At 43.7% G+C, this 24783-nt stretch overlaps 2 protein-coding genes across 3 annotated transcripts in view; one reads left to right on the forward strand and one right to left on the reverse strand.

The window, feature by feature from the left end:
• Nucleotides 1-4382, reverse strand: part of OARD1 (O-acyl-ADP-ribose deacylase 1) — a 9530-nt gene extending 5148 nt beyond the window's left edge. Inside the window, exons 1-3 of one of the 2 annotated variants that reach the window (XM_015419454.1) lie at nucleotides 4328-4382; nucleotides 3712-3785; nucleotides 2558-2702 (exon numbers count right to left, since the gene is read on the reverse strand). In XM_015419454.1, coding sequence (XP_015274940.1) covers nucleotides 2558-2702; nucleotides 3712-3785; nucleotides 4328-4376 — 268 coding nt within the window. In that variant the 5' untranslated portion in view covers nucleotides 4377-4382. Of the gene's footprint in view, nucleotides 1-2557; nucleotides 2703-3711; nucleotides 3786-4136; nucleotides 4167-4327 lie in introns of those variants that run through there. The other variant, XM_015419455.1, reaches the window with a different exon arrangement.
• A 338-nt stretch (nucleotides 4383-4720) lies between these two features.
• NFYA (nuclear transcription factor Y subunit alpha) overlaps nucleotides 4721-24783 on the forward strand; it is a 29835-nt gene continuing 9772 nt past the window's right edge. The window contains exons 1-6 of the mRNA XM_015419451.1: nucleotides 4721-4786; nucleotides 8752-8873; nucleotides 9929-10012; nucleotides 15517-15663; nucleotides 21335-21466; nucleotides 22780-22885. Of these exons, the coding sequence (XP_015274937.1) occupies nucleotides 8799-8873; nucleotides 9929-10012; nucleotides 15517-15663; nucleotides 21335-21466; nucleotides 22780-22885 (544 nt within the window). The 5' untranslated portion in view covers nucleotides 4721-4786; nucleotides 8752-8798. The remainder of the gene's footprint in view (nucleotides 4787-8751; nucleotides 8874-9928; nucleotides 10013-15516; nucleotides 15664-21334; nucleotides 21467-22779; nucleotides 22886-24783) is intronic.

Consider the following 24783-nt stretch of genomic DNA (forward strand, 5'->3'; position numbering starts at 1 on the left):
AGCAGGATATCATTACATGTGTTCACCAGGTGCTTCATTAAGTCTTCACTGTATGTTTTATAAAATTCCGACGGTATCCCGTCTGGTCCTGTAGCTTTGTTAGTCTTGAGTTGTTTGATTGTATCTGACATCTCCTGGGGATTTATTGGCGAATCCTTTTGCTCTTTGTGTTCTTGGCTTATAGATGGAAATGACAGAACTGATTGTAAGTATTTCTCAATCATCCCTTCCTGTGGATTTCTACTGCCATAGAGTGTAGTGTAGTATTCTGCAAAGATATTTGCTATTCCCTGGGCCGAGTACTCAAGGGTACCGGTTTTGTTCTTTAATGCTCCGATAAAGGTTGATTTACGCTTCTCCTTCACCCTCCAAGCCAGTATTTTTAGATTTTTAGGTGAGCGTTGCCAAACCTTCTGTCTCAAGTATATTAAATTTTTCTGGATTTGAGTAATTTCTAGGTTATCCAGTGCCTTGCGTTCTGCTAAGAGTTTTTGGTATATCTTGTTGCTTCCTGTCAATTTATGTTTCCCTTCTAAGTAAGAAATCTTGTCCAGCACCTCCTTTTTTAATTGATTCTTCTCCATTTTCATTCTAGATGTAATCGCAATCATCGAGCCACACATTACCGCCTTCATTGTGTCCCATAATAAACCTGGGGGGATTTCATCCGAAGCGTTGTCCGCAAAGAAATTTTCTATGTCTTTTTCTAGTGTCTCCTTGGCGTTTGCATTTAATAAAATGTTTCTGTCCATTGACCAATTGGACTTTGGTGTCTTTTTCTGTGAGAGATCTATTCTTCCTTCGATCCAAGCGTGATCTGTTAAGTGTCTTGTCTTTATTTCGATTTATTTAACCTGGGACAATAATGTTTGGGAGGTTAGTATATAGTCTATCCTAGTGTATATCTTGTGGCGGGAGGAGTAATACGTATAATCCGTCTCATTAGGATGCAGTGCTCTCCACGCATCACACACATGGTATCTTGCTCCTTCAAGAACTGCTCTTTCAAAAACAGCTCTGACAGAACGATGGCTTGCCCAAGGTTATCCAGCAGCTGCAAGTGGAGGAGTGAGGAATCAAACACAGTTCTCCCAGATTAGAGTCCATACACTTAACCACTACACCAAACTGGAGAGACAGAATGGTTTCCAATTGGCAAAGGTGTCCAGATAAGGATGTATTTTATCTCCCTACCTCTTCAATCTATATGCAGAATGTATCATAAGGAAAGTTGGATTACATTTAGATAAAGGTGGAGTGAAAATTGGTGGAAGGAACATTAACAATTTGAGTTATGCAGATAACATATTACCAGCAGAAAACAGGGAAGACTTGAAATGACTACTCATGAAGGTTAAAGCAGAAAGTGCCAAAGCAGGATTACAGCTGAACATCAAAAAGAAAAAGTAATGACTACTGGAGAATTACACAACGCTGAACATCAAAAAGAAAAAGGTAATGACTACTGAGCAATTACACAACTTTAAGGCTGACAATGAAGAATTTCAACCAATCATCAACCAAAAGGGAGACTGCAACCAAGAAATCAGAAGGAGATTGAGACTGGGAAGGGCAGCCATGAAGGAACTAGAAAAGCTCCTTAAGTGTAAGGATGTGTTGCTGGTGACCAAGATCAAGATAACTCTTGCCATAGTATTCACCATTATTATGTATGGGTGTGGAAGCTGGACAATGTGACCGGAAGAAAGTTGACTCATGCACATGCACACACACATACATACAGAATCCCAAACCTTGCCTTTGCTTCTTAAATAATCCGTAATTGTTACAACTTCCAAGAATTCAATATTAGAGATGTCAGTATTTTAATACTACCCTAAAGATGGCACAATCCAGAATAACTCATCAGGAAAGTATGGCTTTGATATCATGACCACAGATAAGACTTCATTTTAGTAAACTTCTATGTGGCTGTACTTAACCCAAAATTATCAGCAGACCTGTAGGTATGGTGGGGCATTTTAGGGCTCCGCCCCCTCACACATGAGGCACACTCCACAACAGCTGCTGCCCCTCTCCCCCTCCCCTCCTGTGACATTAAAAGTGCCCTCCAGCTGATTGGCAGGAGCACGTGGCCCACCAATCATTTGGAGGACCTTTTAAATCTTGCAGCCACCCCTTTCCCTCCCCTCCTCCAAGATTTAAAGGGCCCTCCAGGTGATCAGTGGGCCCTTTAAATCTTGCAGGAAATGAGGGAGATGGGCGGCTGCTGGCCGCACGCCTTCCCTAAACTCCAAGCGGCAGTTTTGCTGCTTTGAGATCAGGTGCAGGCAGCCCCCACTAGAAAAACAAAATTTAATGGGAACCCTTTAAATGCTGTTTTTCCAGCGGGGGCTGCTCCTGCCTGATCTCCAAGTGGTTAAATCACTGCTTGGAGTTCAGGGAAGGTATGCGGCCGCCCCTCTTCCTCCCTCCTCCCCTGCTGCCCCACAAAATTTCCCCATGCCTTACCAACCTAAAAATTCTGGCTATGAGGATTCAAAAATAACCAACATTTTTTATATTCTAGAAACAGCTCTAGTGCTTTGTCACTTACGTTGGTTCAAGAGTTCCTGAACACCACCAAACTTATTCTTAAAAATGGCAGCTATGCCTGCACTCATGTGGCAATCTTCACTGATGCAGTGAGCCAATGAATCTGTTCCAGGAGAGGTAAAAAGGTCTCCCTTCACATACCTGATCTGGTTTACAAAACAGAAATCATAATGAGAGAAACAGCATTTGGCTTAGAAAACATAATTGAGGGCACCATCATAAAAAGTGCTACAGCTTAAGAATGCAATCCTCTGCTTTCTAAGCAACACATAGGATTGTGGAAGTCACTGTCAATGTAATTTAACAGGGAACTTCAATACAAATTTACTCAGAAATAAGTCAAGTCACACTACTCGGTGGAAGTTACTTTTGGTAGCACAGAGGATTGCAGCCTTGGGCACAGTATCTTGAAGTAAACCAGTTAAGTGGTTTTGCTATTTATATCACTTTATAAAACATTCAGGTAGAATTTTTTAGCACCCTGGAAAAGAGCAGGATACAATGCTTATTACTTCAGAGGTCACTGTCCATTGTGTTCAAACTCAGTGTCCAAAAAATTGTGTGAATAAGTGGCAGGCCTTCCTGATAACCAGTTAAGCAGGTGTGGAATACAAGGCATGGAAAAGGAGATCTTTTTGTCCAAAACATCAGCCAGGGTTGGTGACATGTAAATCTCAAATGCATTTACTCCCAGCAATACTGGGGAAACTGTCAGTGACTATGTGGACATTTCATGAACAACAGTGCTGTAGGTGGCAATCACAAAGTCTACTACTTGTGCCAGTGGAAGGTGAAGTTTACCCTGAAAACTGAAAGATCCCGTCAGAACAATGCTGCTAAGTGGCCTTTGGAATAGGAACAAAGTACAGATTTCTCAAAAATAAAAAACCAAATCAGAGTTCAAGGATGAAATGAAAGAGAACCACAAGGTTAGCTCAGCCAATATTATGAATATAAGCCCTTAAGACTTAAAGGATTGCAGCCTTGGGTAAACCTTTATTATACAAAACCAAATCCCAAAACTGAAGTCCCCCTATCTCACAACTACATAATACCAAATGTTTAGAATATAGCTATTTTCTTCTACAAAAACTACAACTACAAGCAACACCCATAAAACTGCTTTACAGCATATAAAAATACTCCACTACACACACTCTCTTCTTTTCCAGACCGCGTACTAGCCATGATGATGAGGAAGCCTTGCAAGTTCTCTTGAGACGAACAAACTGGGGGGAAATACAAAACGAACATACATATTACTGGGAAAGCTTTGCAATAAAAATAACGAGTGTCGGAAGGGGAGTGCGTTAGAATGGTCTATGGATGGACGAACTAGACAGCTGCTGTCACCCCAAATTTATAAATACGAACGAAAACATAAAACGTCGCTTTGAGAAGTAGGGTGTTCGGGAAGGAGGGCATTGTTCCTTCTGGGCTGCTCTGTCTTCTCTTTCTGAACTTTTTTTTAAATACTAAAGGCTTCGTATTTATAAGTTTGTCTGTGACTACAATGCTCGGGAATGAAGAACAAAGGTCTGGTAACCCTAACTTTCAAGCTGGGGTAACGACTGCTGTACCTGACGACTCCACAACATAAGGCGGGCTTCCCTTATTTAAAGCAATGGCCCCAGAGAAGTCTTAGCGTCCATAATACGACGCTGTGGAGAACAAGCAACGTTACCTCCCACCCAGAATGTACAAAGGCAAACCTTTCGCTTAGCCTCAACTCTTTAACTTTCTCTAGGTGTCCTATTTCTACGCTTAGTACCTGTCCTATTTCCTCCCGAAAGAAAACAACAAAATGGTAGCCGCCGCATATGATTTTCTAGGCATAAAACTCTATGGTATAAGCCCGAGTATTCGCGGGAGATATGCGAGGGCTATGAATTACCATAGAAAAAAAGGATTAAAAAAATTATCCTCGACTGCACATGCGTAGAGAAACTATCTCTTGTGAAAAGGGGTGAAAGGATAGTAAAGGATTGCCTAGTACGCACGGGAGTTCTAAGATCCCAAGCGCATGCGTGTAGCGTTTCAAACAAGCGCAAGCTTCGGCGGGCGGAGCTCCTGTACAGCGCCTGCGCCGTGGCATCCTCGTCTTCTCTTTGTTGGGCGTCGGGGGTTGGGCGCCATTTTGCGCGGCGGCTGAGTAGAGGCGCTGATTGGGTTTCGGGGACCGGTGGCGGAGCCAATCAGAGCGGGACCCGAACCGGGGGAGCAAGGCACGGTGAGTGCGAGCAGCCAATATGGAGCCCCCGAGCGCCGGCCCAAGAGCCGGGATTGGCGGGGCCGAGTGGCCAGTCAGAAGGCCGCGCGCGGGGCTAGGGCTGGGCGAGCGCTGGGGCAGCTAGTGGCTGTGGCCCGTTGAGCGCCCGGACTTTGCGTGGAGATGGGGTGGCTGGCTAGCGCGTGGGGTTACTCGGGGGGGGGGAGGGGTGAGCAGTGGCAAGTACGGTGGCCCTTTGTCCGCTCTGAGAAGCTTCCAGGGAGTGTGAGAGATGCCCTCTGTAGACCCCGCTGAGTGGAAGAGAGCGAAGCTGCCGAGGGGGAAAATAAGGGAGACCTACAGGCCGCTCCCTCTTGAAAAGTTCCCTCATGGGGATGGCTTCTCGGGAAGGGAGGAGTGGTCGGCCTCTTCCAAACTGAGGCGTTTGTGCCCAGTTTGGGGTTCGTTGCCTTGTCTGTAGCTACTACTGCCCAGCGAGGTCAGTTATGCTCGAACTACCTTTCAGTGTAGAAACCGTGGTTAGTAACTGAATACTGTGGAGTTCAGTGCCCTTAGTGAGTCCTGTATGTTTCTCCGCCAAATTCTTATCTTTTTAATGCGGTCTTTCTAAAGTGTTTCTTCATGATAACAAATATTGAAAATAACCTGTATCTGGCAGATTGGAATCGGGCTTGGGAAGGCTTATGTTGCAATAAATCCTTTAGTCTTTAAGGGAGTGTGAGAGTCTGATGTTCTCACTGCAAGAGATATAGCTCTGGGAAACAGGAAATGGCCGTCTGTAGGGCCTTTCCTGGGCAACTCTCCCTCTCAAGATACGAAGACAGCTTCTCCCCTTAATTCATCATGTTAGACAGTATTCTTTTTTGCATGCAGTAATCATTTTAAGCCTGTCTCAGAAAACAATGTTCCTCTTAACTGTTGATTGACTAGTTCAGTGTAAGACTATGTCCCTCTTTGGGTTCATTTGCATGTTACCAAATTGTGCCAGCAGTGCGTTCTGTAACATAGGAATGACACTTTGTACAGTTAAAGAAAATACATGCTATTTGCTGTCATGGAAACATGTAAATGCAGTGTACATTTACATTATGTTACATTATATGTAGCATAAAGTGGCTTGTCTTGTAACCAGAAGTGACTTCACGCTTTCCTGGATGAGACAAATTGTTTAGATCCTTCCCAATTTCATTTTAGGCCTGATTGTGGGACAAAACAGCCTTAATCGCCCTGGTGGATGACCTACAGTTCCATCTTATTTCCTATGTTCCTTAAATCTGCACAAAACCTTTGGGTAAGGTCCTCTAGAGATTTGGGCTGGGTTGTCACCAATATGCAAATGACACACAGCTTGATCTTGTGCTTAGAGCTGTTTCTGGGGAAGTTGTAGAAACTCTGAACCGATACCTGGAGGCAGTTTTAGAGTGAATGCGGGCCAATAAACAGAAGTTTTTAATCCCAGCGAGGCAGAAGTGTGGCTGGTGAGCAGAAGAGCTGACCTGGGGTTTAAGGTGTTAGCTGTTCAAGGTAGGGTTGCATTCCCCTTGAACGAACAGGTCTGTCGTCTGGGGGTGCTTTTGGAGTGCCTTTTACTATCTTCGACTGGTCAGCTCACTGCGGCCTTTTCAGGGTAGAAAAGATGTGGCCGCTGTGGTGTATCCCTTGGTTACAGTAGTCTGAACTTGATGTAATGTACTGTAGATAGGGCTGCCCTCAATAAGCATTGAGAAACTTCAGTTGGTGGAGAACACTGCAGCCCGGCTGTTGACTGGAGCGGGTCATAGGGCTTCCAGTTTGTTTCTAGGCACAATTCAAGGTACTGGTGTTGACCTTTAAAGCCTTATATAGTCTGGGACCAACATACCTGAAGGACTTCCTACTCATGAACCCACCCAACCATTATAGTCATCCTTTGAGGCTCTGCTTTGGGTGTACTGCCTTCTCAGATTAGTCAAGTAATAGTTAATCATTATTGTATGGTAGTGGATGTAGTATAGCCAGGAGATCCAAAGACTGTCTGGCAGCCTGAAACTCTAGTAAGCTAGGAGGGGGGGGTTGGGCTGAGAGAACTGTGATTGACCCAAGGTCACACAGCTGGCTTCAAGTGGAGGAATGGGGAATAGAATCCGGTTCTCCAGATTAGAGTTCACCGCTCCTAGCTGATGTCTCAGTTTGTGGTAAGGAGAAAGAACTCACATTAGCAACTAGCAGGCAATATAAAACAAGCCTTGGGGATATTTGCTAATTCCTCTCATAAATAGAATTGTTTAATTGACTATAGTGTGGTGTACTTGTATGTGTTGTCTTGTATTGATTGGTTTTGTGTGGTGGCCTTCAAATTTTAACTAGATATATAGTTATTCTTCAGTGTTTCATTTTCATGAGGAATCTAACTGCAAGATAAGAACATAACAGAAGCCATGTTGGATCAGGCCAATGGTCCATCCAGCCCAACACTCTGTGTCACACAGTGGCCAAAACCCAGGTGCCATCAGGAGGTCTACCAGCTGGACCAGAACTCCAGAAGCCCCCCTCCCTTGTTGCCACCCAGGCACCAAGAATACAGAGCATCACTGCCCCAGACATAGTGTTCCATCTACAGCTTTGTAGCTGATAGCCAGTGATGGACCTCTGCTCCATATGTTTATCCAATCCCCTCTTGAAGCTGTCTGTGCTTGTAGCTGCTGCCACTTTTTGCGGCAGTGAATTCCACCTGTTAATTACTCTTTGGGTGAAAAAGTACTTCCTTTTATCTGTTCTAAGCCTATTGCTCATTAATTTCATTGAGTGCCCACGAATTTTTGTATTGTGAGAAAGGGAGAAAAGTACTTCCTTACCTTCTTCGTCCCATGCATAATTTTGTAAATCTCTGTCATTTAACCCATATTCGTTTTTCACAAAGTTAAAGAGCCCTAACCTCTTTAACCTTTCTTCATAGGGGAAGATGTTCCATCCCCTTAATTATTGTAGTTCCCCTTTTCTGCACCTTTTCCAATGCTATAATATCTTTCTAGAGGTGTGGTGACCAGAACTGTACACAGTATTCCAAGTGAGGCCACACTATAGATTTATGCAGGGGTATTATGATACTGGTTGATTTGTTTTCAGTCCCCTTCCTAATCATCCCCAGCATAGCATTTGCCTTTTTTATTGCAGTCGCACACTGAGTCGACATCTTCAGTGAGTTATCTACCATGACTCCAAGATCTCTCTCCTGATCAGTTACCACCAGTTTGGACCCTATCAATGTATATTTATAGTTAGGATTTTTTGGCTCCAATGTGCATTACTTGCACTTGCCCACGTTGAACCTCATTAACCACTTTAACACCCACTTGCCCAGCTGCCACGGATCCCTCTGGAGTGCCTCACAGTCCTCCCTGGTTCTCACTGCCCTGAACAATTTAGTGTCATCCACATACTTAGCCACTTCCCTGCTTACTCCCAACTCCAAATCATTAACGAGCAAGTTAAAAAGCCCTGAACAAGCCCTGTGGTACCCACCCCCCCCGCTTACCACCTTCCACTGTGATCTCTGTTGAATCATCTTTTGGGGGTGATTTATCTGTGCTGAAAATATTAGATTATTCTTGGTGATATGGTAATTTACAGATTTTTTTTTTTTGCAAAGTGTGCTGAATATTCTGTTGTACATTGACAATATATGAATCCCCAAAATGGAGTGAGTGATGAGGGGAGTTTGTGAATAGGATTTATTCCTATATTTTTATTATAGGTTGTATTTTCACAATACATTTCTACAGTTCTGGCAACATCAATATTGAATGCTGCAAAAGATTTTGAAGATGTATTCTATATAAAGCTTATTCAACATTCTTTTTATAATAAGATAACTGGAAGGCTGGATAACTTTGTTGTTAAGGTAGCCTAAATAGAAGAATTGTCTGTTTTCACTTTTCTTAAATTTTTTGATCAATTTTAGGAATAATCTTTTTCTTTCTTTCTAGGATTGCAGTTGAAGCACGTTGTATAGACGATTGGCAGTGAAAAAAATATGGAGCAGTACACGGCAAACAGCAGTGGCTCGACGGAACAGATAGTTGTACAAGCTGGACAGATTCAGCAACAGGTGCGTGAAGTTATTTGTGAGGGTGAACTGAAGACTCTGGTTATTCTCTTCCGTTTCAGAAGCCAATGAGAATATATGTTGCTTAACTGGTTGTGATATTATCTAGAGCTTACTTTTTCCTAAATATGTTAGAAATCCCCTGTCTGTCTTAATAGTCAGAGCATGTGCCATAATACACAATTGCAAAACATTTAGGCTGTCAGATTTGTTTTTTCTATAAGGCTTCTGTCCCACCTGTTCTTACTAAAGTGGTTTTAGTCTTCTTCAGTACTGTGTAAGCTAATATATTATTTTAATGAGGATATGGGATAGTTTGAAGAAAGAAATCCCGGAATGCCTAGAAAGTAGAAGGATTGATTAGTTCACCTGTGCAGATAGGTAACCTTAACACCATTTGATCAATTCTTTTATTTTCTATATAACTCAGTTTTTGGAGCAGGCAGTTGTGGTGCAGATGAGGCATGATTATCAATCACACTTTTAGCGTAGACTGCTGTGTTTCTTCTTGTGTAGTAATACAGAGACTCTCTTAGATCTTGTTTGCTGAACTAGGGAAGAAAGTGTTGTCTACTCAGATACGAGTAAAATGGTCCATTCAGTGAGACTCGGTGTAGCAGTATAGATATTAATAATACAGATTTGAGTGAGTTGTTATGAGCTGATAGGTGTTACTTTATTTCCCTTTCTTGTCTTATTCTACCTCTTTTTGTTTCTGGGGGAAGTCCTAACAGCACATTGTTAAAAGACTACTGATTTAGGTACCATCCTATTAGAGGCTTTTCAGATTTGTTCTTTAAAATTCATTGGCCTCTAATTGGCTATTTGTTTGTGATTTTAATAGAAGCTGCAAAAGTTAAGTTTCCAGATTTTAGTAAGGAGGCATCAGTAGTATCTGCTGTTTTCTCTTTAGTCTGTAATTATAGCTCAAGTCAAGCACTAGTGGTCTTCACATCAAGAATGGCCAAGCTAGGCCCATTCTTTTGCCAGTGGTAAGGATGTTTCTTGTTTTGAGCTTTTCCTCAAAAGTTTCAAGCTCTTCCTGTTCCTGTTCCCAGCAGCAGGGTGGTGTCACTGCTGTCCAGTTGCAGACTGAGGCTCAGGTGGCATCTGCCTCAGGCCAGCAAGTCCAGACCCTCCAGGTAGTGGTGATCTATCTGTTGTATGTATATGTGCACTGCATGAATCACCCCATCACCTCGTGTCTGATGCTGTGTTTGCACCAGGGCTTGAAATAGGAAAAAAGGACTAGTGGTATTTTAAATGCTTTGTAACTGCTTTGGCTTATGCTAACTGTAGATGGATAACAGTACAATTAACAGAATGGTTGGAGCTGATCTGCATGCAGTGTTCCATGTACTGCATGCTGTTCCATGAAATTTCTGTTGTTGTAAATAGGAAGATCCTTATTTTGAATAGGAACCAAGGAATGAGAGACAACATTCCAGTGCTCCTCGGGAGGGCAAAGTATAGTGGTGGAATGAGGCATAGAGACAAGGGAGGGGGACATGGAGAAGTGGAGTGGCTCGGCCCCCTTCCAGCCTACGTCCCATCTCAAGGGTTGCTGGCAGTGGGGCTAGGATGAATGACCACCCTCCGACGTTGGTGTTGTGTAACATCAGGTCTATAAATAATAAGACCACGGTCCTTCGGGACTTCCTGCTTGAGCAGAAAGTAGACCTGGATTGCACGATAGAGACCTGGGTGCAAAAAGGAGAGACAGTAGCTCTCTTTCAGTTGGCTCCCCCCGGGTTCTCGGTCCTCCACCAATCTTGGACTAAGGGGCAGGGGAGAGGAGTGGCTCTATTAATTCGGGAGGCTTACTCCTTCAGAGCGCTCCCGCCATCTAAGATCGTGGGCATAGAGTGTGCCAGTCTAGTGTGGGAAGCTGGGGAGAGTTTGGTGATTTGGCTGGTGTACCGACTGTCCAATGCACTGGCCAGTAGCCTGCCGTCCCTGATGGAGGCCATGTTGGGCTGGGCATTGGAACACCCTACACTGATAGTCTTGGGGAATTTCAATGTCCATGCTGATGACGCAACCTCCAATCAAGCAGTGGACCTGGTGTCATCCATGGTGGCACTGGGACTCTCCCAGTATGTAACTTCTCCTATCCACCAGGCTGGTCACACGCTCGATCTGATCTTTGCGGCGGGGGTAACGGTAGACCGGATCACTGCCCAGGCACCTTGCCCCGAGAGCCCATTTGAATGTTTCACCCCGACCCTGTTTGGGTGGCGAGCGTATTTTAGCTCGCCTGCAAATGGACCCTGTGCGGCTTCAGATGGGTCTAAGGGATCCAGTGCCCCCTGGTGACTTGTTAGATGAATTCGTAGAGGATTGGCATAGCCGACTTTCTGCAGCCATCGACGAGATCGCTTCCCGACGCCCTCTGTGCCCTCACTCTAAGCTTGCACCTTGGTACGCTGAGGAGTTGCGGCTGATGAAGCAAAGGCTAAGATGGCTAGAGAGACTTTGGCGGTGCACTCGTGATGAAGCTACAAGAATATCTTATAGGACGTTTATGAGATCCTACAAGATGGTAGTCAAAGCTGTGAAGAAAGAACACTTATACAGCTCTGGTTGCATCTGCGAGCTCACGCCCAGCCTAGTTGTTTAGAACAATTCGGTCCATGACGACCCTGCCACAAGGCAGGTCAAATGTTAGGGAAATGGATATTGATTGTGAGGCCTTTGTGAGCTGCTTCGCAGGCAAAGTCTTGTTGCGCCGCTGTGACCCTCCCCATCACAGTTGAGACAGTGAGCGAACTCAAGGCTCCATGCACATCTTCGAGTCAGGTTATGGATCATTTCAGTCCACTCAGTCTAGAGGAAGTTGACAAATTGCTCCTATACGCCCCACCACATGTCTCCTTGATCCATGCCCATCGTGGCTAGTGAAAGCTGGTCGTGCTGGGTTTTCTTTTTTTTAATTCGATTTTTATTAATTTTCTACAAAGAAAAAAGAAGACAGACAGCACAGTTCACAAGACATACTAACATAAAACGAGCAAGAAGCTTATACTCATTGTAACTACTAAAATGTTTTACATACATAATATCATTCTTTTAGGCACCTAAACAGGTTTATCGGTTTTCAAGGTGCCCTAGGGGAGATTATCAACAAATCCCTCCTGGAGGGTCAGTTCCCTAGGACACTCAAGGAGGCCGTGGTCCGTCCCCTCTTGAAAAAACCATCTTTGGATCCGGCCGAATTAGCTAATTACCAGCTGGTTTCCAAATTGCCCTATTTGTGCAAGTTAATCGTGAGGGCTGTGGCAGACCAGTTACAGAGCTTTTTGGATGACACTTCCACTCTGGACCCCTTCCAGTCCGGTTTTCGCCCGGGACACGGGACGGAGACAGCACTGGTCGCCCTCACAGATGACCTCAGGAGACATCTGGATCAAGGCGGATTGGCAGTGCTGTTGGACCTGATCCATCGCCTTGCCAACTCTGGAGTTCAGGGGCTTGCCTTGCAATGGCTTGCATCTTTCCTTCAGGGTCGGGGACAAAGGGTGGCGCTAGGGGAACAACTGTCCAGAAGGCACCCACTGACCTGTGGTGTGCCTCAAGCGGCGGTACTTTCCCTGATGTTTTTCAACATCTACATGCACCCCCTTGCTCAGGTTGCCCAGAGGCATGGGCTGGGGTGTCACCAATATGCGGATGTCACCCAGCTCTATTTGCTATTGGGTGGCCAGTCTGGCTCTACACCGGAAGATCTGGACCAGACGTTACAAGCCATGGCTAGTTGGCTTAGACTGAGTCAAATGAAACTGAATCCGATGAAGACGGAGGTCCTGTGCCTGGGTAGCCCAAGGGTAGGGATCCTACTCCTGACCTTCAATGGGGTGCAGCTGGTGCCAGCACCGGAGGTTAGAAGTCTGGGAGTGCTCATGGATGCCTCTTTAACAATGGAGGCCCAGGTAGCAGCCACTGCCAAGTCAGCCTTTTACGATCTCTGACTGATCAGGCAGTTGGTTCCCTTCCTCAAATGCAACGAATTGGCAACAGTGATCCACGCAATGGTCACCTTGAGATTAGACTACTGTAATGCTCTCTACATGGGGCTGCCCTTGTCCCAAATCCAGAAGCTGCAGCTGGAGCCTCTCTATGCGGGAGCACATCCAGCCTGTGCTGAAAGCATTGCACTGGCTGCCAATAGCATACCGGATTTGCTTCAAGGTGCTGGTTTTGACCTTTAAAGCCCTTTAGGGTCAGGGTCCGGCATACCTGAGGGACTGCCTTTCCCCATATTTCCTCAGAGAGCACTGCGTTCACGGGCCCCAAACTGGCTAGCCCTCCCAGGCCCCAAGGATGTCAGGCTGGCGATAACCAGGGCTAGGGCCTTCTTGGTGGCAGCTCCATACTGGTGGAATGAGCTCCTGGAGGAGATCAGGGCCTTGCAGGACCTTTCACAGTTCCGCAGGGCCCGTAAGACGGAGCTCTTCCACCAGGCCTTCGATTAGGAGCTGCCTTAAACACCAAGGAGTGACCCTGTGCCCTGGCTCTACCACCTGCAGCCTGGCTCGCCACATAAATTAGTCGATCAAACTGAGCCGTTGTAATAATGACATCAGGACTAACACTGAAGTAGTGGTATGGTCTAAATTAGGAATTTTGCTCTTGCACTTTAATTCATCCGGCACTTTAGGAAAATGAATAATTGATTGTTTATGTATGTTTTAACTGTATTTTTATATATGTATTTTATGTAAGCTGCCCTGAGCCCACCTTGGTGGGGAGGGCGGGGTATAAATCAAATAAATAAATAAATACAGTAATCCTCTTTTCGTGAAGGAAATCCTAAACAATGACATGTAGTACATGCTTGGTTCCCCCATCCCAATCAGATTTTAATTGAAGAAGCCAAGGACGTTTAAAAATCTTACAAATGAAGTTTAGATTAGTCAGAGAAATGCTAATTTGATTTTAAAAAAGAATTGCAATCCATTGGGAAGGGATATTTCAAACCCTGATTTGTGTTCTTGTGAAATGATTGTCATTGTGAACATCATCTCATTTTGTAAGCTGTGCCAGGGTTGTTTGAGGTATATTTTATTTTTTCAGTGGTGAATGTTATGATTTATATTGTTAACCTTCATCTCTTCCGCTTACCAAGGGCTTGAGAGCCAGTGTGGTGTAGTGGTTAAGAGTGTGGACTCTAATCCAGAGAACTGGGTTTGATTCCCCACTCCTCCACATGAAGCCAGCTGGGTGACCTTGGGTCAGTCACAGTTCTCTCAGAGCTGTCTCAGCCCCCTTTAACTACCTCACAGGGTGTCTGTTGTGGGGATAGGAAGGGAAGGAGATTGTAAGCCGCTTTGAGACTCCTTCGGGTAGAGAAGGGTGGGGTATAAAAAACAACTCTTCTTCTTTATGATGGTTTATTTTGCTGGTGGGGGGTGTTTGCTCAGTTGGCATCTGATTCTTAAGTAAAGGTCAATAGTTCTGAACGTAATGAATTAATATCCAGTGAGCTAATGCCAAAAAAGACTTGTTTGTATTATGTTGGCTAAGTCCAGATTTAACACTGAGCTCCTCTTCAGCTCTCTTTATGTTCTAAGCACCATGGAAAACCTTAATGTCTACTGCTGCTTTCAGACTATAAGAAAGGACGAGCTAGCTGTTGTAGGAGTAGATTTTGACAACTGTCTTTTCATATTTCATCATTTTAAAACTCTGTTCTCCTGCTTTGAATTTCTCATGCATTTTCTAAATGTGATCTACCTTGCCATGCATAAAGCAAATTCCCTCTGTTAATGAGAACAATGCTTGTGTCAGGGCAGTGGACCATGGCTTTTTTTGCACAACTGGCATGCATGAGTGAGCAGTACATATGCATGCTCCCACCTGTCTCTTGTTATAATTTTGAATATCTAAGCTTTATTTTTAAAATATGTAGCCGTTACGGAGGCTAACTACACTTGGAAAGAAAAAAGGGAAGAGGTATTTATGCAGCTCTCAGTATCTGAAAGACTAATGAAATCACCATGTGTTTAGAACTCAGTATTTTAGGGATCTAGAATTACCTATAATGTAACTGTTACATGAACTGCCTGGAAGCTTCAACTAGTTAACTGTGGCTCATCTACCATCAGTGTCTTGATACAAATCATGTTGCAAACTGTGAATTCTGTACAGATATGCAGATCATGGCTCCAAGCATATAGCATGCCTGTTCCAGCTTATATACCTCTTTCTCTTCTGCTTCCGGTTGCCCAGGTTCCTCAGTCAAAAAGGGGTACAAGGAGGGATGTTGTAAGATGGCAGTTAAAAGTCCTTGATTTGTTCGTCATTAACATGCTACTCTTAAGAGGCTGTGTATAGTTTAATGACTTACTAAGCTACGTGAATTGTGAATTAAGTTTAGAGTTTTAGGACTCTAGTTTTATATACTTTTTTGCTCCATATTTTATCCAGCTAGAGACCAGTTTCTTATATCTGGCGTTTTTGGTAGATGGTAGGGAGAAGCAGGAAGTTCTCAGAAGCAAATATGTCTCTTGAGTTCAGCATGATGCATGATTTTCATTATTGTTGCATTTTGACTTGCCCATATAATGTCGGTCAGTGTCATCAGTACCTGATGACAGCTTATTGCATTTCTATTTCATTGTGGGGATTTTTCCTTCCTGTTCTTTAGGTGCAGGGTCAGCCATTGATGGTACAAGTGAGTGGAGGTCAGCTGATCACATCAACTGGTCAGCCAATCATGGTACAGGCTGTACCGGGGAGTCAAGGTCAGACCATTATGCAAGTTCCAGTTTCAGGATCACAGGGATTGCAACAGGTCTGTATGCCCAACTCCATTAAGTACAGATTGACAGATAAGTCAGCATGGCAAAGTGGCTGATGTTTGTTTCCAGCACCTGATGTTCCAGGAATATGGTGCTGTTGAATGCAGAAATTCTATTCTTAACTGTTTTTGCTAATAATTGTTGATAGACCAATGGCTGATAAATTTTTGTAGTCCATTTTAAGAGACATCTGTGTGTTGTTGGAGAATTCCATAAGACAAATACATATGGTGTGATAAAATGCTTCTTACATAAGTATGGCATAGCATTGGATAATAGCGTAATGGCCTTAGAATGAAAGTGGAAAGTGAAGGATACAACTACTAATAATTATTTTATGACATTGTGTGTAGTATAGCCAGACGATCCTAAGATTGTCTGGTATCCGTAAGTTCTGGCGCTTTAGTGTTATGCACCACAAGGTGGTGAGCTAGAGTTGTTTTTTAGGCAAGAGACTATTCAGAGGTGATTTGCCGTTGCCTGCCTCTTTGTCATAGCCCTGATATTCCTTAGAGGTCATCCTTCGAATTCCTACCACGGCCGACCCTGCTTACTTTTGGGATTTGACGAGATCAGGCTAGCCTGGGCTATCCAGGTCAAGCCTACCTCAACAGACTTTTCTCCTCTGGAACTGGAGGACATGACTTGATGCTTGGGCTACTTCCAGTATTCCTAGAGAGGCAGGAATTTGACTGGAGGCTTCTGTCTCTGCCTTGTGGCAAGTGCTCTCCAAGTCCCTCAGTTTTGTTTCATGCCTTAATAGTGAGAAGGAAACTCAGAGCAAAAATTCATTTTAGAGCCTCTGATTGCAACCACCCTTCTTTTTTCTAGCCTACATTTCATTCTGACTTTCCTCCTCCCCTTCAGAAAAATAAAAAAATTACCTTTTTATCACTGGTAATGGTATGTCTAGTGCCTGTCTAGCCAAGGCCACGTCGGCTGCAAACTCTGTCAGGATGGCCTCGAAGGGTGCGGTGTTGTCGGATTGGGCTGTGAAAGCTGTTCTACTGAAGTCACAAGGAAAGCATGTCTTACCCACTGCAGCCAGCCAGACCAAGCCAGTGGAGGCTCTAGCTGTCATGTGAAGCCACGGCACACATTCAGGCAGCTTAGAAAATGGCGCCAAGGCCGATTTTGGTGCCAGAACAGCACCAGTGTCCAAACAGCTGCATCAGGGGACACAGCGAATGAAGTCTTTGATGCAAATGACAGGGGTGAGTCAAAAGGGGACATTCCACCCTAATCTTTCCCTTTTCTGCTCCAAAGAAGACATTCCCTCTGAAATTAAGTACTGCCTTGAAAACTGTGTAGACAAGTCCATGGCAAAAGGGAACCAAGAAACCAGGGGGAGGGAAAGGCAATCATCCCCTCTGCCAGATTCACAAAAATCACTTGCAGCTTCCATAGGCTTTTGGCCCACTGAAGCAGCCTGCAAAGGCTTTCAGACACCCAGATCCTTTTTTCAGTACTGTTGTAGATTAGAATGCAGCCCTCCCAAAGAGAATTCTGAGGATTCTAGTCAGGATTTAGATAAGTTGTCCAAGAAAGATCTCCCCTCCCCCCAGGACGAGCAAAACAGATGCCTCTTTAGCTAGGATAATCTTCCGCTGCTTCTAATAAGAGCCATGAAACCTTTGAGCCTTAAGATGCCACAGGAAAAAAATTCCTCAAAGCACCTGGATGAAGGGTTCTTAGATGATACAAAAAGGTTGCCTGGATTCAATAATAGAGTACACTTTTACGTTTCCAGTTTCCTTTGAAGAGGAAATTAATGAAGAGTGATCTAATCCTACATCTCACTGACTGTGCTCTGGGCAGCTAGAAGAATGTATCTTTTATCCAGAAAAGCAAACAAGATTCTTCAAAGCCCTCTAATTGATGCCCCTATGGCAGCTCTCATTTCAGGTGCAGCAGTCACTAAAGATGAGAAAGGATCCATGAAGGATCCTACAGACCATAAGATGGAACTCACTCTCGGGAGGACACAGGAAGCAACTGCCTTTGATATCAAAGCTGCGGCAGCCAACTCTCTAGTTGACAGTGCTTCTCTGAATCGGGTGAGAAATCTCAGTAGTTTTTCTGCAAACTTAAATGCTGGACAATCAGATTATTTGAATAGACTGGAACAGGCAGCAGCCTTCCTAGGAGAATTAAGCTTAGATGCCATGAAGTTTTATTCACAGGCAAATTACCTTGGCTGTGGTGGCCTGTAGACATATATGGCTTATGGCCTTGAGTGGATATATCAAAGCCACTTTAAGATAACCTGGTTGAGACCAAAAATAAAACGATATCTACTATGACTCAGCCAAGCACAATGATGAACATTCTAAAAGTTCTTGTTTTCAGTCTTTTTTAATTCAGAGAGAGATTTAGAGGCAATTTCAAATATTCCTGGTATAGGAACAAGAAGTCTTACAGGCGGGGATCTCAATCTTTGATCAATTCTTCAGTTCAAACAAGGCCCAGCAGCGCAATGTGTGATGCAAGGGACAATCCAGTTGGGGGCTGCCTACAGTTTTTCTATCACATCTGAGCTCAGTCCTCTTCTGATCATTGGGTGAAAGATACAATAGCCTTCAAGTTTATTTTTCTTACACCAAACAACTTTTTTTCAGCCCTAGTTTCCCATTATTTTGACAAGTGATCTTGAACTCTAGATGCCATACAAAATCTCTCAGTACAGGTGATAGTAAAGCCAGTGCCACTGCTTCACAAATACAGAGGGGTTTACTTCACGATCCGCAAAAAGAAGAGCAATCTTAGACCACAAGTGCATCAACAGATATGTCGAATACAGGAGATTCAAGATGGAAACCCTGAAGAATATTACACAGGCACTCAGTCTCAAGACTTCCTGGTGTCAGTAGATTTGACCGAGGCCTGCTTACGGGTATCTGTCCTCTTGGAGTGAGGCCTGCTTATGAGTGTCTATCCTCTTTGCCCGCAGGCAGGATCTACGTTTCACTCATGGCAATGGTCATTATCAGTTCAAGGCCCTACCACTTGGTTTGGGCCTGGCACCCTGCATCTTCACAAAATCAATAGCAGGGATGGCAAACCTGAGAATTCAGGGAATCCATCTTTATCTCTACTTAGATGATCTTTGATCAGAACCTTGTCGTAAGAGCAAGGAAGTTCAGGATATCCAGGATACTTTGCAATGCCTCAGAACACAAGTTCTTGATCTATGTTGGGAAGAAAATCTTATTGCCACTCAGATGTTTATGCTTTTGGGAGACACCTTACAAATTTTTCCACAAGAAATGTGGAAATTAATCTTTATGTCCAAAAATGGGCAGGCAGTGGATTCCATGTGCCCTGGGTCAGGGAACATTCCAGTCAGCTTCCATGGACTCTGCTTTCAAAACCTGATCTCCATAAAGAGGCATGTCAGATTGAAACTGACCAGAGATCTCAATGGTGATTCAAGGAGTATCATTTTTCAGTGGAAAAATTAGTCAAGGAAGAGATCATCATCAGCACAAATGGAAGTCTCCATGATTGGGAGGCACACTGCACTCTGGGCCAGGAGCAGGATATTTGATCCTACTCAGAGTCAACGCTAAGCAGAAATCTTCTGGGGTTGAGGGTGATGAGGTTGGTTCTTCACTTTCAGGACTGACTCCAGAATCTCCATGGATACCACCACTGGCAAGGCCTGCATCAGTAGGCAGTGAGGTACCCAATTGTGCTTGCTGCAAAAGGAAGTGGAGATCCTGTTTGCCTGTTCAATATGTTCTGCCTCTGAGGGCAGAGCACATCAGTGGCATTCACAATGGTGAACTGGCTCATCAGGCAACAGTTGGACTAGCGGAGTATAAGCTGGGTCCTTGGGTTTTCCAGATGATCTGCAAATGCTTTAGGACCCCTCAGGCAGACCTGCTTGTATCTCCTCAGAACACACAGCTTAGCTAATTCTTTGCTCTGTGCCCAGGAGCAGAACCGACCGATGGTGTCAAGACACCTGGCCTGAGGGTCTACTGTATGCCTACTGTATACTGTATGGGGAAATAGTATTTCCCCACTATTCTGGGTTTGATAAATAAACTCAAGCGGGAGAAGAACAGATTGATATGCATCACTCCACTCTGGCCCAGGAAGCCATAGTTTTCCAGCCTGATGGAATTGTCCATAACACCGCCCTGGAAGGTCCCAGTCTCTGCAGATCTCCTAACACGGGGCCCAATTCACCATTCAGATTCAGCATGGCTCCACCTAGTTGCTTGGCAATTGTTAAATAAATGCGTTTCAGAAGCGGTCACTGTGGTTGTGATGGCCTCCCAGAAACTGTATACAACCAGAACAAATGAATGTACCTGGAAGGCCCTTCTACAGGTGGTGTCATTGGAAGAGACTTTGAGCTGATCAGGCTACAGCACCTCATTCTTCTCTTTCACACTCAAGGTCTTATTCTTAGTGGCTGTCACTTCAGCAAGATGTATGTCAGAACTGGGAGCACTTTGCCTTAGACCAAGGTGGTTTGTGTTTCACAAGGATAAGGTGGTCCTTTGTTCACATTCCACCTTTGTCCTTAAGTTTATCACTGTCGGTCACTGTTTCAAAAGACTCAGGAACAAACATTACCACATTTCTGCCCAATCCAATTCATCCAGTGGAAAAGGATTAGCATACTCCAGATTTGCACAGAGCTTTACGTGTCTGTTTCCTGTTCTTCATCCCATAACAAAGGGCAAAAAGTTTCCTGAGGTGACTATCAGCAAATGCTTGATAAGCATTCACTGAACCTACAAGTACATGACCCTCATGAATCAGGGGTCCTCACTGTTCACTCTGTTAGAGCTCAGCCATAAATGCTGACTTCAGTAAATGCTTTGATGTTGGAATTTGTAAGGCAGCAACCTGGGCTTCAGTCTCCACAGTTGTTTGACGCTACAGATTGAATACTATTACCTTGAACCATACAGCATTTAGACAAAATAGGCCTCAGCAAATTATATAATCATTGAGTAACTGGCATTGACCCCATCCTTAATTTGTATGTCATTATAATGTTCCAGTCATTAAAATCGTGTTCTCTGGTTCCAGGGGAGAATGGAATGTTGGAACTCATCAAGTTTCCTTTACCTGGGACTCAGGGAACATCATTTTGTCCCACCCTGTATTCTTATGGGCAGGCATAACACAACAGGAGATGGATTGCTCTTTTCTCAGTTGTGATCCCTATTCTGCTGTTTTTTCCCCTCTGTGTTCTCGTTGGCAGACTTATAATATGTTAGTTACGCTGTGGAAGCCTGTAGGCTCTGTCAACAAGGTTGTTCTTGTTGTAAAGGTAGCCATTTCCTGATGGTAGTCTTTTCTGATGGTTCAAAACATGGCTGCAGAAGTCTCCAAACTGAGGGATTTGGTGGGCACTTCCTATAGGCAGAGAAAGCAGTCTGCAATCAATTTCCTTCCTCTAAGAATACTGGAAAGTACGCCAGGCACCAAAAAATCGATGTCTTCAAAGTTCCAGGTAGAAGGAACTTTTATGGCAAGTTCCAGTCTTCTGTTCTGTTCACTTAGAAATTAAATGGTGTTGGTTATGGCTTTCCTTAGGCATTGTCTTGACCTTGGCATCTGAATTATCTGAGAATAATTTAGATAATGCTAATATTAGGTACAGAGGTTTTACAAGGTACTTGATTTATTCCCCCCCAACAGATTCAGTTGGTCCAGCCTGGTCAGATTCAGATTCAGGGTGGGCAAGCTGTGCAAGTTCAAGGCCAGCAGGGCCAGACACAGCAAATCATCATCCAGCAGCCTCAAACTGCAGTTACTGCTGGCCAGACACAGGTAAGAGTGTGAAAAGCAGGAGAAAATTTGTAAAAGCAATTGGATTTACATAGATTTTTGAAATCTGGGGAAAATAATTAACTTATTTAATTGGTTCATATGTATATTGGGGAGAATGTTCAGTGTATCTAATCGATTTGTATACCTTACCATATTAACCTGTACTATAACCTTCCTAGTGAGAAAGAATAATATTATTTAACATAACAGTCCTAATTCTGTCCCCCCCCCCATTATTATTTTTATTATTAGAACAGTCATAGACCGGATTAAAAATAGGATACAATATAATAGGATACAATACAAATCTGCTATAAAATGTACATCCAGTTTATAATTGAACTAATCCAACAATAATATATATTAATAAAATTATATACATATGGTCATTAATATATTGGCTCCTGAAAATCAGAAAGCAAAGCTCCTGTTTAAACTATTCTGTTTAATCACCTGGGCACAGAACCTAGCTGTCACTCTAGTGACTGCTGGTATTTCATCAAGCAGTAATTTCTTCGAGGCTATCTTATCCGATATAAGCATGGACTGTTCCAGAATCCCCCATTATAATTTCTTTGAGTTTGCTGAAATTTAGGTTCAGATTTTTTTTTAATGGTCAGGTACTTGCAATTTATAGAAGTCTGTTTAGAAATGTGTCCAGATTGCTAGTGCTGTGTGATCTTCTACCAATAATCATGTGAGGAGGTGGCACTATCACACTGCATATGTTATTCTCCACTTGAAGGGATATATGTATAAGATAATGTATGTTACCCCAAAACTAACTCTATCAGATAAAGAATGGACAAGCTATACAAATTCAGAATTATCATAGCCAGGGACAGCAAACTATCACCAGCTGCTACTTGACATAGTCTTGCCAGTTTATTGCCCCTGTACACTCAGTTATCGTGAACACCTACCTGTTAATTTTAGCTTCTTCATGATTTTGTCTAAGGTTCCTACACCTACTCCTCCCCTGTTACCTTTCTGCTCACCAAAGCACCTTACGTATGAGCTATGTATGGGTGCAAGTATGCAAAGTTATAATTTTTAAGGAAACAACAAATTAAGATGCTGGAACCCCCATTTCTGAAAGATGAAAATGTTTCTCTAGAAAACACAGAAATTATATTTGGGCCAGTGAGGGACTGAAGTAAAATGAAATGCTCCATAGTGCTGGTCTGAGCATACATAATCAAGAAATGTGGGCACTTTTAAAAGTTATTCCCAGAACATTAGAAAATTGCAAGATATTGTAATCTTGTATTACTTAGTGTTTTTTTCTGATGGGATGTTATTGTGCTCGTCAGACCCAGCCGCAAATTGCTGTTCAAGGTCAGCAGGTGGCGCAGACTGCTGAGGGCCAGACAATTGTCTATCAGCCAGTTAATGCTGATGGAACAATTCTTCAACAAGGTAGGAATTCTTCATGCCATAGAATGTCAAAATAGTATTGACCATTTTCAAAACAATATGTACCATTTGCTTTTTGCCTCTAGGTACCAAGGTAATTAAAACTCATAAATTCATGTGACTATTTTTGTAGCTCTTTAGTGCAGTGATTTTATGTTGATAGTGAAATTAGTATGCCATTGGAAGACTCTGTGGACACATAAGCGGTGTTGTGTTTATGCCATGGTGGCATTTATGAGGCTTCTTGTAAGTGCCACTTTCCTGAAATACCACAGCCTTTCTCTTTCTGAAACTGAGAGTTCTAGGTTTTCTGAAAAAGCCAAATTACATGGGATATATTCATGTCACTTATCAGTAATCCATTGTTCACCCCTTTATAAATTCTTATTTGTATAACAACAAAATCTTTTTCACAGGCTGTAATGAGACAGGTGAATGAATTTCTGTAGGAGCTTGTAGCTTCAAAAACACACAGTTGCAATATATTATCCAATGGAGATTGGAAAAAGGGCAGCATAGCAAGTATAAGATTGCTTTTGTGACCCTTGCCCCTTCTGGTTGCTTAAATCTGCCAGGGGCAGAGGGTGGAGCTGACTGGATCTGGGAGAAATGCCTCCTTGAGAGAGGGTTACCCCAGGCTTGAAACAGGTAGTGGTGCATCCTGAAGACATTTACTTTGGATCCAGGAGATTTGAATAATTTGTCCGATCTCACATGTGCTGTTCTTGAGCAAGGTGAATGAAAAAGTGGTGGGGGGCAACTTCAAGGATTCCAAGATGAAGCAGATCGTTCAAATCATTTCCAGTGTAGTTTCAGGCCTGGTTACGGGACTGAAACAACTTGGTTGTCCTGATGGACAGCCTGCTTTGGGAGATGGACTATTTAGGTTCTTGTCTGTTAATTCCATTGATCATAGTATACTTCTGGGACTACCGTTTTGGGTTGGGACTGAGGCAGCACTGTTCTCTACGTTCTTCTCATGATTCATATCCTTTGCTCCGTCACATTTTTCTTAATTGAAAAGCTGTGAATACTGTCATCCTAGGGAAGGTTCTCCTATTCTGTGATCATTTTAAGTTGCCCTTTCTTGCAGGTTTCTGCCTTGAAGATACCTATTGAAATGGGGTCACCCAAGTTCTGGTCACTCCAATGTGTGTAGTTACATTTTAGATGTATATCAGGGGTGTCAAACTCATTTGTTATAAGGGCCAGATCTTACATAAATGGGATTTTTTCAGGCCAGGCCATGTTTGTCATAAAGTGTAATACCAGGTAGCAGAGATAAAAGGACACAGACAGACACAACTAAAGATGCAGTGCAGCACTGGGCTGATGCCCCCGTACTGCCTGGAGTGGGGAGCAAACCATTTCCCCAGCTTGCTCTCATGGTCAATACTCTGAGCCTAGGACCCAGGGAAAAACATGAAATGGCTGGGCATTGCAAGCTCTCTTCCCCCAGGTCAGCTCAGAGTGGCAGTGGCTCTCCAGGGTCTCAGGTTGAAGTCATAATAAGCCACAGCTTGGTCCTTTTAACTGGAAGTGTCAAGGATAGACCCACCTGGCTCCTTAGCTCAATCAACGCAAGAGAAAAGCCTCCATTGGGAAGCACAATGTTTGAAACCAAGCCCCCTTCCCCTCAGCCAGCAAACCTCAGCAAATAACTAGCAGTCCCATGTGGGCACAGGAGAAGCCAACGAAGACAAGGGAAGTTTGGCAGCCCCGCCCTCTGCACTCAGAGGCAGCACGGAAGGGCGAGGACAGGCAGAGGCGGGGAGGGGGAAGATAAGAGAGCCTTGAGCCAGATTAAAGCCCTGGGCGGGCTGGTTCTGGCCTGCGAGGCATATGTTGACACCCCTGATGTATATAATAGGGCATGGTGATACTAGCAATTTTCTTTTCAA

Source organism: Gekko japonicus, unplaced genomic scaffold (genome assembly GCF_001447785.1).
Source record: "Gekko japonicus isolate JY-2015 unplaced genomic scaffold, Gekko_japonicus_V1.1 scaffold591, whole genome shotgun sequence".
In the NCBI taxonomy this organism is placed as follows: Eukaryota; Metazoa; Chordata; class Lepidosauria; order Squamata; family Gekkonidae; genus Gekko; species Gekko japonicus.